The sequence below is a fragment of the Antedon mediterranea genome, chromosome 11 (assembly GCF_964355755.1).
Source record: "Antedon mediterranea chromosome 11, ecAntMedi1.1, whole genome shotgun sequence".
Classification (NCBI taxonomy): domain Eukaryota; kingdom Metazoa; phylum Echinodermata; class Crinoidea; order Comatulida; family Antedonidae; genus Antedon; species Antedon mediterranea.
In genome coordinates, this window is record NC_092680.1 from 10,834,317 (window position 1) to 10,849,670 (window position 15,354).

A 15,354-nucleotide genomic window follows, 5' to 3' on the forward strand; every position below is an offset into this window, starting at 1 on the left:
AAATGCTCAAAATGGTCTAAAACGTTTTTAAATACGATATTAAGCTATTTTGTGCTCTTTGATGTTTTTGTGTGAAAAGTTTATTATCGAAATGCTCAAATTGGTCTAAGACGGTTTCTAATGTGATTTTAAGCACTTTGATGTTTTTGTGTAACCAAGTTTCATCGAAACGCACAAAATGGTCTAATACGTCTCCAAATGCGATTTGAAACTATTCTTAGCACTTTGGTGTTTTTATGTTAACAAGTTTTTTCGAAAATCACAAAATGGTCTAAAACGTCTCCAAATGCGATTTGAAGCTATTCTGTACACTTTGATGTTTTGTGTGAAAAAGTTTTGTCGAAATGCTCAAAATGGTCTAAAACGTTTTCAAATACGATATTAAGCTATTTTGTGCTCTTTGATGTTTTTGTGTGAAAAGTTTTATCGAAATGCTCAAAATGGTCTAAAACGGTTTCTAATTTGATTTTAAGCACTTTGATGTTTTTGTGTAACCAAGTTTCATCGAAATGCACAAAATGGTCTAAAACGTCTCCAAATGCGATTTGAAGCTATTCTAAGCACTTTTGTGTTTTTGTGTTAACAAGTTTTTTCGAAAATCACAAAATGGTCTAAAACGTCTCCAAATGCGATTTGAAGCTTTTTTGTACACTTTGATGTTTTGTGTGAAAAAGTTTTGTCGAAATGCTCAAAATGGTCTTAAACGTTTTTAAATCTCTCATCCTCGTATAAGGAAATTATTGATAGGAATGCTGTATTAGAGGAACAAGTCAAGACGTTACAGGTTCTAGTAAGTGAACAGGATTTCAAACAACCAAGATGTTCAGCAAAGAGGTCAGTTGTAAAATCAAATACTCAAACATCTATTAATTTGAATAACCCTTGCCTCAGTATCACTAGGAGGGAAGAAGGCAAAGTCTGTGAAGAAAATTTGCAAAATATTACTTATAATAATGTATCACCAAAGCCTACAAATAAAGCCGAACAAATTCCAGCAAAACAACTTCCAGCTAAACAAATTCCAGCTAAACAAATTCCAGTTAAACAGATTCCAGCCAAACAAATTCCAGCTAAACAACAAAGAAATCTAATAATAGGTGACTCTATGCTGAAGCATATTAAGACAAATGGTCTATGTGAAACATCTGTGAGAACATTAAGAGGAGCAACTGTGGAACAAGTTAACTATACATTATGTGAGATCGATCTGACCAATGTAGAAAATGTTGTCATTCATGCTGGAACAAAATGACTGTTGCGATATCAACTTTGACTTGGATAGGCTAAAGAACGACTACACTGATATGATATCAAGGCTTAAATGAGGATAACAGGCGAGGTTTTCATCTCAGCGATTTGCCCAAGACTTGATGATCTTTCATTAAACAGACGCGTATTTGACGTAAATGAAATGCTCAAATATTCTTTCGGTAACATTGTTATTGATCACAGCCGAGCTTTCACTACACGATATGGAGTGGATTCATCAAAGTTTACAAGTCATGGTTTACATCTTAACTTGAGGGGTACATCAGCCTTGGTTAAGAGTATTAATAATGTACTGTCAATAATATCACCAAAGAAAAATAGAAGAACTGGAAGCACGCACACTAGAGATCATCAAAGCATGCCTGTAGCAAATTGTCATTTCTGTGGCGAGAGTGGACATGTACAACGAGTTTGCAGACATGGAAAAGCAGTTGTGTGTTGGGTTTGTAAACAAGTAGGACATAAAGCGAAATTTTGCCAAGTTGAACACTGAAAAAATGGCAAAGTAGATGAAGCCGTAATAAATGTAGCTAAGATGAAGAGTCCTGATGATAATGACATAACATTAAATGATATTAATAGAAACAATGATTCTAGTAATAATTGCAGTAATATAGTAAATTCAGGTAACACAAAATCAAGTAAAATGTTAAGTTTATTCTATTGTAATATAAGAAGTGTTAAAAACAAATTATTAGATTTCAATGTTAGATTTTCTTCTTCGTCTCATGACGCCATTGCTATATCAGAGACATGGCTCGATAGCACAGTATATGATAGTCAGCTTTTAAACAATGATATTTTTAGAAAGGATAGAAATTCTCATGGAGGGGGGGGGGGGGTTTAATTGCTTGTAAAACATGTTTAAATCCATCTTTATGCACAGATCTCAATGTTGATACACTTGAACTGATTTGGATAGAATGTCATAGTAATATAGGTAAAATTTTATTAGGAGTGTTTTATAGGCCGCCTTCTTCAAATGTTCAATATTTAAATTCCTTTATTGATAATCTAGATAAAGTTCAAGCAAAAGTTGTTGATTATAAACAGGTATTACTCATAGGCGACTTTAATATTCATGTTGATTGGAATTGTTTGAATGTGAACAATGGTTTATCCGCCCAAGCAGGAAGCTTGGTAGAAGGAACAATGGCAACTGGACTAGTGCAAATAATAGATCAGCCTTCTTATGTAACACGAAATGGGGATGGGCACTTTTTGGACTTGGCTTTTGTTAGTAATCCACTTTTAATTGATAAATGTCAAATTATTAACAATTTTGACTCATGTGATCATGAGGCAATTGAGATATGTCTAAGGATATCAAAACAACGTAACAAAGTTATAACAAAAACTGTATATGCACTAAAAAACGCAGATTTTGAAAAGATGAAAAGCATATTAATTAATTTTAATTGGGAAAATTGTTTTATGTTTGAAAATATGAATCTGTGCCTATTAAGAAAAGAAATAAGACTAAATTATTTCCATGGATTACAACAGAAATTAAGAAACTTGGTACAAAGAAAAGAAAATTATATAGGAAGGCTAAGATTTTAAAAACAAATGAAGCTACAGATAGATTTAAGTGTTGTAGTAAGGAACTGAAAAAAGCCATATATTGAAGTCATCTACTGGTTTGCGGCGTAACGGGTAATGCTCAGGTTTGAGTGATTTCAATAGTGGGTTCGAACCTATACGGGTATTTTTTTTCTTTTTTTTTATTTGAAAATAAATATTGTTTTTGAAAGTGAAATATTGTTATAGTTGTAAATGTCAGGCCTAAACAAGTGGACCTATTTTAAAATCAGAAACAAAGTTGCATGACATTATTTTTCATTGATTGATCATTCATTTCATATAAATAGACTATTATGATCTCTTCAGGCATCTACTGGTTTGTGGCGTAACCGGTAATGCTCATGTTTGAGTTCTCTCAGTAGTGGGTTTGAACCTCTTGGGATATTTTTATTTATTTTTTTTTTAAATTGAAAGTAAATATTGTTTTTGAAAGTGAGATATTTTGAGGGTTGTAAATGTCAGGCCTAGAGAAAAGTGGACCTTTTTTAAAATCAGAAACAAAGTTGCATGACATTATTTTTCATTGATTGATCATTAATTTCATATTATCAGCTCTTCAGTCATCTACTGGTTTGTGGCGTAACGGGTAATACCCAGGTTCGAGTGCTCTCAGTAGCGGGTTCCAACCTCTAGGGATATTGCTTTTTTTTTTCTTATTGAAAATAAATATTTTTTTTGAAAATGAGATATTTTGAGGGTTGTAAATGTCAGGCTTAAACAAACGGATCTTTTTTTTAATCAGAAACAAAGTTGCATGGCATTATTTTTCATTGATTGATCATTCATTTCATATAAATAGACTATTATCAGCCCTTCAGTCATCTACTGGTTTGTGGCGTAACGGGTAATACAACACGATTTTGTGCCATAACGGATTTCTACAATCCGCATTATTTATAGAATTTTCAAAAAAAAAAGCTATCATTAGAATTAAAAATATTATTTGAAAAAACAGATGTGGTTGTAAGATTTGTTTAATTATTGAGAAACATACAGTTTGATAATATCAGCCATAATGTACATTATGGTAAATATTTTAGAGATAGAAAAAGATCAATAAAATAGATCGACAATATGCAAATCCTTGTTTATTCTATAAATTTATAATTCACTATCATTTTTATAATTATAGAAAAAAACATACTAGCTTTTTTAGGTTAAAATATACTGTCCGTTTTCCAAAACAACAATAGACATTACACAATGAGTTTTGTTCGGATCATGAGCTTCTTATTTAAACTAGGTTTAATGTGCAGAAACTGCTTTATTTAATAAAAAAATAAATGGTATGGGCCAAAAAAATCTTTATAATGTCCATTTTTTTCGCGAAGTACACACAAAGCAAAGAAAACAAATTTTAATAACTGCAGAATATTTTTAATTTTTAATCATTCATTGTTTTAATACAACTTTACTATAAAGTTCATCTACATGGTCATAAACATTATGACTACAGTATGGTTGAGCTATTGTTATAAAAACTACATGGTCATAAACTTGACTACAGTATATGGTTGAGCTACTGTTATAAAAACTACACGGTCATAAACTTTATGACTACAGTATATGGTTGAGCTATTGTTATATAAACTACATGGTCATAAACATTATGACTACAGTATATGGTTGAGCTATTGTTATATAAACTACATGGTCATAAACTTTATGACTACAGTATATGGTTGAGCTATTGTTATATAAACTACATGGTCATAAACTTTATGACTACAGTATATGATTGAGCTATTGTTATACAAACTACATGGTCATAAACATTATGACTACAGTATATGGTTGAGCTATTGTTATATAAACTACATGGTCATAAACTTTATGACTACAGTATATGGTTGAGCTATTGTTATATAAACTACATGGTCATAAACTTTATGACTACAGTATATTGTTGAGCTATTGTTATACAAACTAGATGGTCATAAACTTTATGACTACAGTATATGGTTGAGCTATTGTTATATAAACTACATGGTCATAAACTTGACTACAGTATATGGTTGAGCTACTGTTATATACAATTATGAAATTGGTTGAAAATTAAATAATTTTTTTAGATTCATTATACATGTAAAATTCCATTAATGTGCACCCTATTGTGACAACCAGTGAGTTGTAAAACTCCCTGCATTAACTTTCATTTAAAAAGTCATCTCTTAATTCTTTTAATTTAACAATAACATTGGTAGGCAATCTACTAGTTGGTGTTAAATTAAATATACTTATCACCTCCTCCTTCGATATTATTTCTCGCCATTCTTGTCCATCTTTTTCACACAGAACAAACCGGGAAGTATACGTTCCAGTGTACCACACTACTTCTACCTCATTGTTATTTATGCTGAATATTTTGCCTATCTGAGGCCATTCTGTGGGATATCTCCTTAAAGCTGTTGCTACCATAGCACCAACATCGAGTTGCTGTGGTGGCTTACGCTTCGAAAATTTACCAATGTGTACCTAGTAGTGTGGGAGAAAGCATAGAAAAGTCTTAATCATTTTTCTTACAACCCTAAAAATATAGAATTTTCGTTGATGCATTTGCTTGATGCGATTATGAGATCATATCCCAAATATAAGCACTGCTTTAAACTATGTTGCATTACATGTTTCAAAGATGTAATTTTGAAAATCTATAATATCTTTATCATACCGGTCTTATTTCATTTTCATTATCCGAGTCACTAATGTCTGTCTCGTTTCCATCAGATTCCTCCCTCATAGGGCTTGCATTGTTGTCATTAAAAATGATGTCATGGAGCAAAAATCGCTGTTCATTTCCTAAAAAAAAAGAGTACGTATTAGTTTTAAAAAGTAAATAATATACATTCATACAAAATATCATGATATATTTATGCTGAGGTGTTTGTTGCATAAAAGCTGGGCCAATACATTGCGCACCATGCTAATCAGATGCTGATTGATTGATTTTATCTTATGAATTAATCAGGAGGCATGTTTCTCCAGTGTACTCCACTAGATATCGTTCATGTTATTTGATAATTTTAGGTTCTCACATAAAATGATCAGTGGAAGCATGCATTGGTGAATGTGACCCAACATAGTTGTGTGGAGTAAATAGTTGAATTTTGTTATAGCTGCTGAATCTATACTAAAATCAAAATTCTCTTGTTAACCAAAAAATATATGTGTAAAATGGTGAAACATCACACATGCAATGTAGTACAGTACATACCTTCTGTGATCTCTTCTATATTATTTAAAAATTCCTCCCACCAGTCACGTTCTTCTATTCGCAAAGACTTTTTTTTAACTTTGGTATATCTGCATTACTAAAATCAGGAGTACACAACACTGGTATATCAGCAGGGCTTTCCTTGAGCAAATATGGAAGTGTGTCCATTTCTCTTGCACATTCACACCAAGTACAATCCGTTGACCAGTTCTTATAGGACATGATGCATTTTCCGGTTTGAGCCAAAACAAACTTAAACTGGTGTGGTTTGCTGTGGTAACGTATGTCTTGCATGTATGGTACTAACCAGTTCTTAATGTCATGCAGATAGGAAATGATACTTGATGTAATCGGCAACTTTTTGTACGAGTTTTCAACAGCACTTCGAAGATGATCAAGTGTAGATGCTCTATATTTGTTCAGGTATTTGGCCACACATGAAAATAATTGGTCAATATCCTCGTGAGTGTGACCCACCATTAAAAACCCAATCTTTATCTGAAAGAGTAAAAGAAGTAATGATTTAAAATTAAAACTTTTCAAAGCAAAATAAAAAAAATACATTTTTAGTATATTTCCATTTTTTCCTCATCTAGTTAGACTAGAATGTTATTGAATATTTTATGTCTTAATAGATAATTACCAATAGTAAATTAATTACGGTCCTATTAGGCTGGTGGAAATCACCCAACACAGGGGATATTTTGTGGTGAACGAGAACAGGGTAAATGAATGATGAACTGGGTTCTTTAAAGTGCACTGTGTATACTGTTTTATTATTTATATATCATTTATAAATGTATAGTCATTTACCTTTCGAAAAATCTTTAACTCTACAAGAAGAGCACATAGGGCAAAAACAAATCTGTTTTTATTATCCTTTCCGCTATTGTCCAACTGCAGATATAAGACTGGTGGTAGAGGTTGTATCTCTGACAGCACCGTCAGTATAATGTTGCAGGTTAGGTTTGAGTCATGTGGAAACTGCTTTAGGTCAATGAAGCAGTGCCCATGTCGCCCATGTACCAGAACACCAGTTACATGTGTGGCTAGTTTCCACATCTTCGACGTTTCTTTTGATTCGCAAGCAAAAGATGGTAAATCAGTCTTGCTTTGGTCCATTCCATCGATAATTATTGACAAATACTTGTTGGGATTCTGTCTTGCTTTCTGCATATGTTTATAGTACTTTCGACGTTCAATACTGAAAAATTAAAATCATATGTTTATAGTTTTATTTTGCATTTAATAATAAATTTTTGTTTTGTTTAGTTATATGTTATCTATTAGCCGATGACAAGATGAGACAATGCTTTACTTCTAATCTATTAAAATTATTGATTAAATGTAGAGGTTTTTTGTATAATAATGATTTTGTTTATCTTTTCTCTTTTTTTGTTTACAACCACTTTTATTCATTCATTGTTCATACACAATAATTATTTTCATTTTCTACCATTTTTCCTTGTTATTTTCTTTTATTTCAATCACTCTTAATTTTATTAAGTTAGAATTATTTTTAAAAACACTAATAATACTATAGAGGAGGTATACAGTGGAAGCAATAATTATTTTTCCTATCTATGGTAATACCGGGTATACAAGTTCAACAGAATTTCTTGTTGAAAGGTTTAAACTACTGGTTTTGTACACAAAATAGGTAGGCATACTTACTTTTGTTTTCGTAAATGCTTCTCTCTCTTCATCATTAGTATTTGCCGTTTTTGCTTTTGATTTGTCTTGTGCAGCTCAAATTTAATTCTGGTGCATTTGCTGCATTTTGCAAAACGATTTTCCTATTAAAAAAAATTGAAAAAATACAGCACGTAAAAATATAAAATTAAACAAATTTTGCATTCAATATAGTGAATGTAGGGAAGGAGTTGTGAGGCCCATCATACATGCATCTGGATTGTACAGTATGTTTTTCCAGTATTTTATTATGAATGAAAATTGAACCTACAGGACTTTCTGCATAACATTGAAGTGAATTTATAAAAATACGTTAAAAAATACTTCAGTCAATGAAGATGACATGGATTTTGTCTTTAGGTCAATGAAGCAGTGCCCATGTCGCCCATGTACCAGAACACCAGTTACATGTGTGGCTAGTTTCCACATCTTCGACGTTTCTTTTGATTCGCAAGCAAAAGATGGTAAATCAGTCTTGCTTTGGTCCATTCCATCGATAATTATTGTTGAAAGGTTTAAACTACTGGTTTTGTACACAAAATAGGTAGGCATACTTACTTTTGTTTTCGTAAATGCTTCTCTCTCTTCATCATTAGTATTTGCCGTTTTTGCTTTTGATTTGTCTTGTGCAGCTCAAATTTAATTCTGGTGCATTTGCTGCATTTTGCAAAACGATTTTCCTATTAAAAAAAATTGAAAAAATACAGCACGTAAAAATATAAAATTGGTTTTTGTCCATTGGTACAAACCATAATAAGTGTAAAAACGTAAACATACCTCAGGTATTACAATATGCTTGAATTCAACACACCAAAACTTGTAGAATGTCGCTAATGCACACACATCTTCATTTCTTAGCTCAAACTCATCTTTCATATGCATGTACACATCATGTTTGGTAAGTGTTGATGGTAGATGGATTTGTCCATTAGTTGGCATTTGATCACCGTATTCATTACAAAATTTAATAAACCAAGCCCGACACTGTTGAGTTGAATTGCTATATACCATCTTTCTGGTGAAGTTGGGTGGTAAAAGATAACAGCATCCTTCTAAAAAGAAATAAAATGTAAATTTCAAATATTAGGAATTTCAAATACTGTACTATTTTATTATTGTTTGGTTTAATACATTGATTAATGACTTATGATCATTTTGCATTATCTTTCTAACATAGTGTTAAGCATATTAATTTTATTGTGTAAAAATAATTAAACAATAATCAAATGCATTCTATTCATTTAAAAAAAAGTTATTCTCCACTCCTCGTCAGATCCTGCCTATGTCCCTGTATAATACGACTATAAGTATAATGGAAAGTAATCTTCACACAGTCACAGTAATCTTTCCGTTTCAGCAACATTAAAACACATACATTAAAAGTAATATTAACAGCATGTAAAATTAAATAATGTAAAATGTACTGTAAAACTAAACAATTAATTACCAATAGCTTGCTTCCTTATTTTGTAAAAAGTTGACCGGCCAATACCATTTACTAACATCCATGCTTTTGCAAAAACTTTGTTAGCACCAACTAGTAGACAGATTTTGGTGGCACCTCCGGATGTGCTGAGATGTTCATTGAAATATTTAAGGATCCAACAGCGTTGTTCATATTCGGTCATTGCTTGAAAAGCTTCCCTTGTTTGTTTTATTTCTCTAAAATTTAGCATACCAATGCACATTAATGCACAACAGCAGGTCAAATACAAGTTGTGTATTGGCTGTAGGTGATTCCTTTTCCTTTTTTCTACAGAAAGAATAAACTTACATTATCCATTGGCAAAAAAAACAAACAAACAAAATAACAATTATATGGTACCAATTGCGGAAAATGTGATCAGTCAATACGGTTTCAGAAGTTTTGGAGGTTACGTAAAACTAGGTGACTAATTCGCATTAATATATAGATACTTTTAATTCTTTGACAAACAATTTTTTTTTTCGGTTCAGATAATTCAATTTCAATTTTCGAGTGTTCAATTACAGGTTGTGCAGGTGCCTTGTTCATTAGACAGTTGTACCTATTTACATACCATACAGACATAACATTAGAACCTGACCATAGAATCAGACACAAATGGAAACAACCAGCAATGTCCATATCTTTTAGGTACAGCACAACCATCAACATCAAGCACTATTTAATAAAAGTAGTTTTAAAAATTAATGACATATCAAACTTACCACTACGCTTACTTGTGTGATTAGAGATTTTAATCTCATCATCACTTGATCCAGATGAATTAAGGTAATTAGTTTCTACAGTCTCTAGGCCTCCTGTATTTCTCTTGCAGGCTAAATAAAAATATAGTAGTTTAATATTTATAGCAGCCTATGCAACATACATGTACAGTAATTCTTCAATTGGGGTAACTGGTGATTGATAGCAGACATTTTCAAATTTTGGATAGTGGAAGATAATATTTTGATCCAGGAGCTATAGGCTTTATGGGAGGTTATTACCATTTATCCTTTTTTTTTCACCATTATTCTCATCGTTATTAATAATGAGGTTTTTGTTGTATTTTGTTATTTCTGAAGAATGCACCTTTGTAATTATTAAGTATGCTAATGATTTAAAGGTGTAGTAGGGAAGTAAATCTAAATAAATAAACTAGCCTCTATAGAGGATACTAATATCTACTGGCTAGTAGTAGTAGTAGTAGTAGTAGTAGTAGTATTATTAGGCTGGCTGCTTAAAAGGTAATTCCCTATCCAAGCCTAGATGAAGTTTTGTATAAAGTTGGTAGGAGCCCTACTAAGAAAGGTTAGCAAAAGCTCATGGTTAATGTTATTGCTACTGACCTGCTGATATGTCATCATCGGAAGTATCGACATCGGAAGTATCGACATCTGTTGTAGAAACCTCCCATGCTTTTCTCTCTGCTGCTGGAGGAACTTTGGTAGTTGTTACTAGACAAACAGAGTCTATGTTGTAATCAGAAAATGTGCAATTTAAACTATTATCATAGAAATAATTAGATACATTTATTGTTTAAAAGGGACTGCTAATTTCAATTTTTTATTTTATGATTCCAGATCAATTATTTATTTTACATATCAAAATAATTTCTTTTTTTTCCAGTAAAAAACCCCTGCCAAGGGGACATTATTTTGTTCCTGAAGCCTTAATAGGGGTTATACTGAACGTAACTAGAGGTGGTCCAGTGAAATAGAAAACGTTAACAATGCAAACTTCTTTGTTAAGAACAATCTCAACGCACACAATTGTGTTATAAGTACGGAAAGGTAAATCAACACAAAAAAAACTATACTCAACGATAAATGTCCCAATCGAATACGACATTGCTACCTCCCAGATCGGGCCCATAAAAACATAGGGATAGGCCTAGAGGCGGCCTCTACTCTAACCTAGTAAATAACTACATAACATGTCATTGTATTGTTAAAGTTACTGACCTGCTGACTCTGTCGGTATGTCATCATCAGAAGTATCGACATCTGTTGTAGAAACCTCCCATGCTTTTCTCTTTGCTGCTGGAGGAACTTCGGTAGTCGAAATCCCAGTAGGTGACCCTTCTGTGTCATCAACAGCAGAACATCCATTATTGATTGATTGAATTGAACCGTTCCCACGTACAATTAGGCCTACTTCATCATCTTCACTTGAAGAATAGTAAAGCATACGCTCAGTTGGATAAGCAGTGCTGTGTGTTGTTGTTACTTGACAAACAGATTCTGTATCGTAATCAGAAAATTTGAAATTTGATTAAATTATTATCATACATAATTAATTAGATATTAAATCAAGAATGATTCCACCGAAATTTTGAGTTAAAATAACGATAGTGAAGCATATGAATAGGCAAACTGCCTAAAAATTGACAGTTTTGAGAAACTATTCTCATCTTCCACCAGAACAGAAAACAACGCCTAGGCTTAAGATTACTTATATACCAATAGGACAGGTTGTATGTAAATGAGGAAGTAATTAGCATGATAAAACAACAAGGAATGTAGGCAACAAACAATCATATGGCAAGCGTGACGCCTATTCATCAAATGCCTCACTATCGTTATTTTAAATAATTAATTATATGCCACACATGGTAAAATATTATTGAAAATGTGTATGTTTGATCTCTTCTTTGGGACACCCTTTCCCACAAACAAGTGGATATAGGCCTATTAAGGGGGCCGGCACACATTTTGAGTGTACCTGGCAAATGGTTGATTACCCCTATATTAAGTTTTTTCTATCCCAAACACAGTACAGTACTACATACTAAAATTTCCATAGGAATAGGCCTAGGCTAGAGCCTATCTCTAGCTAGGCTTAGTAATAAGTAATATTTACTAGGCCCAGGCCTAGGGCCTAGTACTAGTAGTAGTAAATAACTAGGCCTCTAGCTAGGCCTAGGCCTACCTACTAGGTATGAACATTCATTGTTGTAGGCTAGGCCTATTGTATTGTTACTCACCTGCTGCTGCTGACTCTGTCTGTATGTCATCATCAGAAGTATCGAAATCTGTTGAAGAAACCTCCCATGCTTTTCTCTTTGCTGCTGGAAGAACTTCGGTAGTCGGAAGAACTTCGGTAGTCGAAATCCCAGTAGGCGACCCTTCTGTATCATCTACTCCTAGCTAGGACTAGCTAGGCCTATGCCTAGGCCTTCTTCATCGTCTTCACTTGAAGAATAGTATAGCATACGCTCAGCAGTTGGAACAGGGTGTTCTGTCGTGCCATCATCAGAAAATGTGATATTCATAATGTTATTATCGTAGAAATATGCATCGTCTTCGCTTGAGTATTGAAGCATTAGCTCAGAGTCGCTTATCATGTTCATGATTTAACAAATTGATAAAAGAAATGAACAATATACGGTTTTATGTTCATTTAACCGTCATTCGCATCTAATCTTTGGAAAAAGCGCGAACGAATTTGATTGGCTGCTGCAGCTGATCAACGTTATATTTCATGTGACGTCGTCAACGTCCAATGCAATTACAATACTGTACTTTATTCATTTTAAAACAAACCGAAATTGTCCACTTTTCCATTACTGAAACTGATTTAGGATCAACCTGAGTTTTCGGCATGTATTGAATATAGGACTATTCCATTATTATTTATAGGGGTGTTAGTCAATATGTTGGGTTGGGTGTGCCAGGCTTGTTGAGGCTTCTATTGTTCGTGTCATTGTGCCAATTGTTTTGTATTTCACTGTGTTTGATAAAAACAAAAAAAAAACTGCTGCTATAGTTAGCCTATGTGTCTGTAAATTATATCGTATTTTACACTATATTTATATAGCCTATAGGCCCTAACATGTTTTTTACCGTCAACAGTTAAATCATATCATGTTTTATTTTACATTTCATGTAATATTATTATATGTTTTTTTTTTCTCAACAGCCGAATCAAGTTATATAGCCTCTTACAAATAACAAGAAAAAATATATTCAAACGTTATTCACAATAAGGAGAAAACATATACAACTTATTTAATTTATGTTTTAATTTATATCAATCCAAAGGAAAATTAATGAAACAACGACAATGATGTGGGTATCAGTGGCTGGATCTCAATAGAGATACAAAAAAAAGCGAAAAGCTAAATCAAAATGATAAAGTAAAACAGCCAGAAAAACAATTTATATAAATACATCCATGTTTGTTTTTTTCTCAACAGTTTATGACTTTAACAAATTCAGTACACTTAAAGGCATAAGATTAAGCAAAACATACATTGTGTAACATATTTAATTTAAGGTATATATGTTTTATTTCATCGACCCAGTTTTAAGTGTTATTTAGTAGTGTCATGTTTGGTTCAACTCAATGAGTTAGCAATGTTCGTGAGGTTCTCTCTCCAGCTGATCCTGACACAAAAACTAAAATAGTCAGAAATAAAATTGCAGAACTTTCTCTCATGCAACACACACTAACCCTTCCCCAGTACAGGATATATAGGGCCTACACTGTTAAAAAAATTCTTATAAAAAAACTGTAAATTACTGGCAATCTGGACGCCAGTAATTTACCGTAATGTAGAATTACAGGTACTGTTGAAAATAAATTACTGTAAAACTACAGTAAATTATTGTTGGTCATAAAGTCGGTTGTCTACCGTAATGTAGAATCACAGGTACTGTTGAAAATAAATTACTGTAAAACTACAAATTACTGTTAACTTGAAAGTCGGATGTCAACTATAACGTAAAATCACAGGTACCGTTTCTAATAAATTACTACAGTATAATTACTGTTAATCTGAAAGTCTGTTTGTCAACAATAACGTAAAATCACGGGTACCATAAAACTACGTAAAATTACTGTCGATTTCAAAGGAAGTGGTCTACCATTAATGTAGAATAATGTTGATAAATAACTGTAAAACTACATTAAAATTACTGTCGATTTCAATGGTCAATGGTAATGTAAAATCACAGGTACCGTTATTAATAAATTACTGTAAAAGATTCAGTGAATTCCAACCAAACAAAATATTACAAAAATATAAATACCATACAAACAAAATAAATACATGCCAATAATCTTATTTCATGCCTTATATTAAAATGACCATCAAATAAATGGAAGGTTTATTCCAGAGTACATGACCTGGATGTGGTAGATGGACACTTAACAGTAAACCACAGTAAGAATGTTGTTGATCCAATAACAGGAGTCCACACTCAAAACATAGAATCCTACTGGAATCGTGAAAAATTAAAGTTAAAAAGAATAGGTGTAAACGGGAATGGTTACCGGAATACCTTGACGAATTTATGTGGCGAGAAAGATATGGCATAATATAAATTAAACAGATTAAGTAAGTTAAAATAGTATATGTTCCTTGTGCCTTATTAAATAATGTTAAAGTCTTGTGCCTTATATTTGAATAAAGTTTGAAGAATGTATCTTTCGATCTAACGATTTTTTTCTTGTCGTTTGTAGAGGCTATTTGCAACTGTTGAGAAAAAACCAAACATGGATGTATTTATATAAATTAAAACATAAATTGGATATTTTATATAAATTAAAACATAAATTAAATAAGATTAAAATGTATATGAATCTTTTTCTTGATCTTTTCTTGTTATTTGTAGAGGCTACTTGATTTAACTGTTGAGTAAAAAAAACATGTTAGGGCCTATAGGCTACTTTATATAGTGTAAAATACGATATAATTTACAGACACATAATAAAAGCTATAGGCTAACTACAGCAGCAGTTTTTTGTTTGTTTTTATCAAACACAGTGAAATACAAAACAATTGGCACAATGACACGAACAATAGAAGCCTCAACAAGCCTGGCACACCCAACCCAACATATTGACTAACACCCCTATAAATAATAATGGAATAGTCCTATATTCAAATACATGCCGAAAACTCGGGTTGATTTAACCTAAAGCCATAGAAATGTAAACTAAAATATGCGTAGTGTATGAATATAGAGTAACAGTAACATTTCTAGTTTTTAATCTTTCTCAGTTTACTTTTAATAATGCTTTGTTTTTTTACGTTTTGTTTTATATTTGAAGATATCAAATTTGTCAGTGGTTTGTCATGACAAATTATACTTTTTAAATATTTTTTTTAATGGTTTTTATGTATATTTTT

General features: G+C 32.1%; 3 protein-coding genes across 3 annotated transcripts; all 3 read right to left on the reverse strand.

Annotated features, from left to right (window-relative positions):
- Positions 1-4,655: 4,655 nt before the first annotated feature.
- On the reverse strand, positions 4,656-6,115 carry LOC140062634 (uncharacterized). Its single transcript, XM_072108933.1, has 3 exons — positions 6,065-6,115; positions 5,522-5,649; positions 4,656-5,328 (listed from the first exon to the last, which is right to left on the reverse strand). Exons 2-3 carry the CDS (start codon positions 5,588-5,590, stop codon positions 4,999-5,001), a joined length of 399 nt encoding a protein of 132 aa, XP_071965034.1. The 5' UTR covers positions 5,591-5,649; positions 6,065-6,115; the 3' UTR covers positions 4,656-4,998.
- Positions 6,116-6,118: 3 nt separating this feature from the next.
- On the reverse strand, positions 6,119-7,875 carry LOC140061971 (uncharacterized). The gene is made up of 3 exons (XM_072108011.1): positions 7,739-7,875; positions 6,878-7,268; positions 6,119-6,562 (listed from the first exon to the last, which is right to left on the reverse strand). Exons 1-3 carry the CDS (start codon positions 7,771-7,773, stop codon positions 6,119-6,121), a joined length of 870 nt encoding a protein of 289 aa, XP_071964112.1. The 5' UTR covers positions 7,774-7,875.
- A 2,011-nt stretch (positions 7,876-9,886) lies between these two features.
- LOC140061972 (uncharacterized) lies at positions 9,887-12,564 on the reverse strand. Its single transcript, XM_072108012.1, has 4 exons — positions 12,435-12,564; positions 11,183-11,461; positions 10,568-10,690; positions 9,887-10,057 (listed from the first exon to the last, which is right to left on the reverse strand). Exons 1-4 carry the CDS (start codon positions 12,562-12,564, stop codon positions 9,900-9,902), a joined length of 690 nt encoding a protein of 229 aa, XP_071964113.1. The 3' UTR covers positions 9,887-9,899.
- Positions 12,565-15,354: the final 2,790 nt, after the last annotated feature.

What these genes read in the sequence shown, in the direction of transcription:
- LOC140061972 (XM_072108012.1), bottom strand. Translation starts at nt 12,564, where the DNA reads ATGATAAGCGACTCTGAGCTAATGCTTCAATACTCAAGCGAAGACGAT. An exon ending in CCCTGTTCCAACTGCTGAGC is followed by an intron (nt 11,462 to 12,434) that starts GTATGCTATACT and finishes ATTACGATACAG; the next exon opens with AATCTGTTTGTCAAGTAACA. An exon ending in CATACCGACAGAGTCAGCAG is followed by an intron (nt 10,691 to 11,182) that starts GTCAGTAACTTT and finishes ATTACAACATAG; the next exon opens with ACTCTGTTTGTCTAGTAACA.
- LOC140061971 (XM_072108011.1), bottom strand. Translation starts at nt 7,773, where the DNA reads ATGATGAAGAGAGAGAAGCATTTACGAAAACAAAA. An exon ending in AAGCATTTACGAAAACAAAA is followed by an intron (nt 7,269 to 7,738) that starts GTAAGTATGCCT and finishes TTAATTTTTCAG; the next exon opens with TATTGAACGTCGAAAGTACT. An exon ending in AGTTAAAGATTTTTCGAAAG is followed by an intron (nt 6,563 to 6,877) that starts GTAAATGACTAT and finishes TTACTCTTTCAG; the next exon opens with ATAAAGATTGGGTTTTTAAT.
- LOC140062634 (XM_072108933.1), bottom strand. Translation starts at nt 5,590, where the DNA reads ATGAGGGAGGAATCTGATGGAAACGAGACAGACATTAGTGACTCGGAT. An exon ending in ATGAAAATGAAATAAGACCG is followed by an intron (nt 5,329 to 5,521) that starts GTATGATAAAGA and finishes CCACACTACTAG; the next exon opens with GTACACATTGGTAAATTTTC.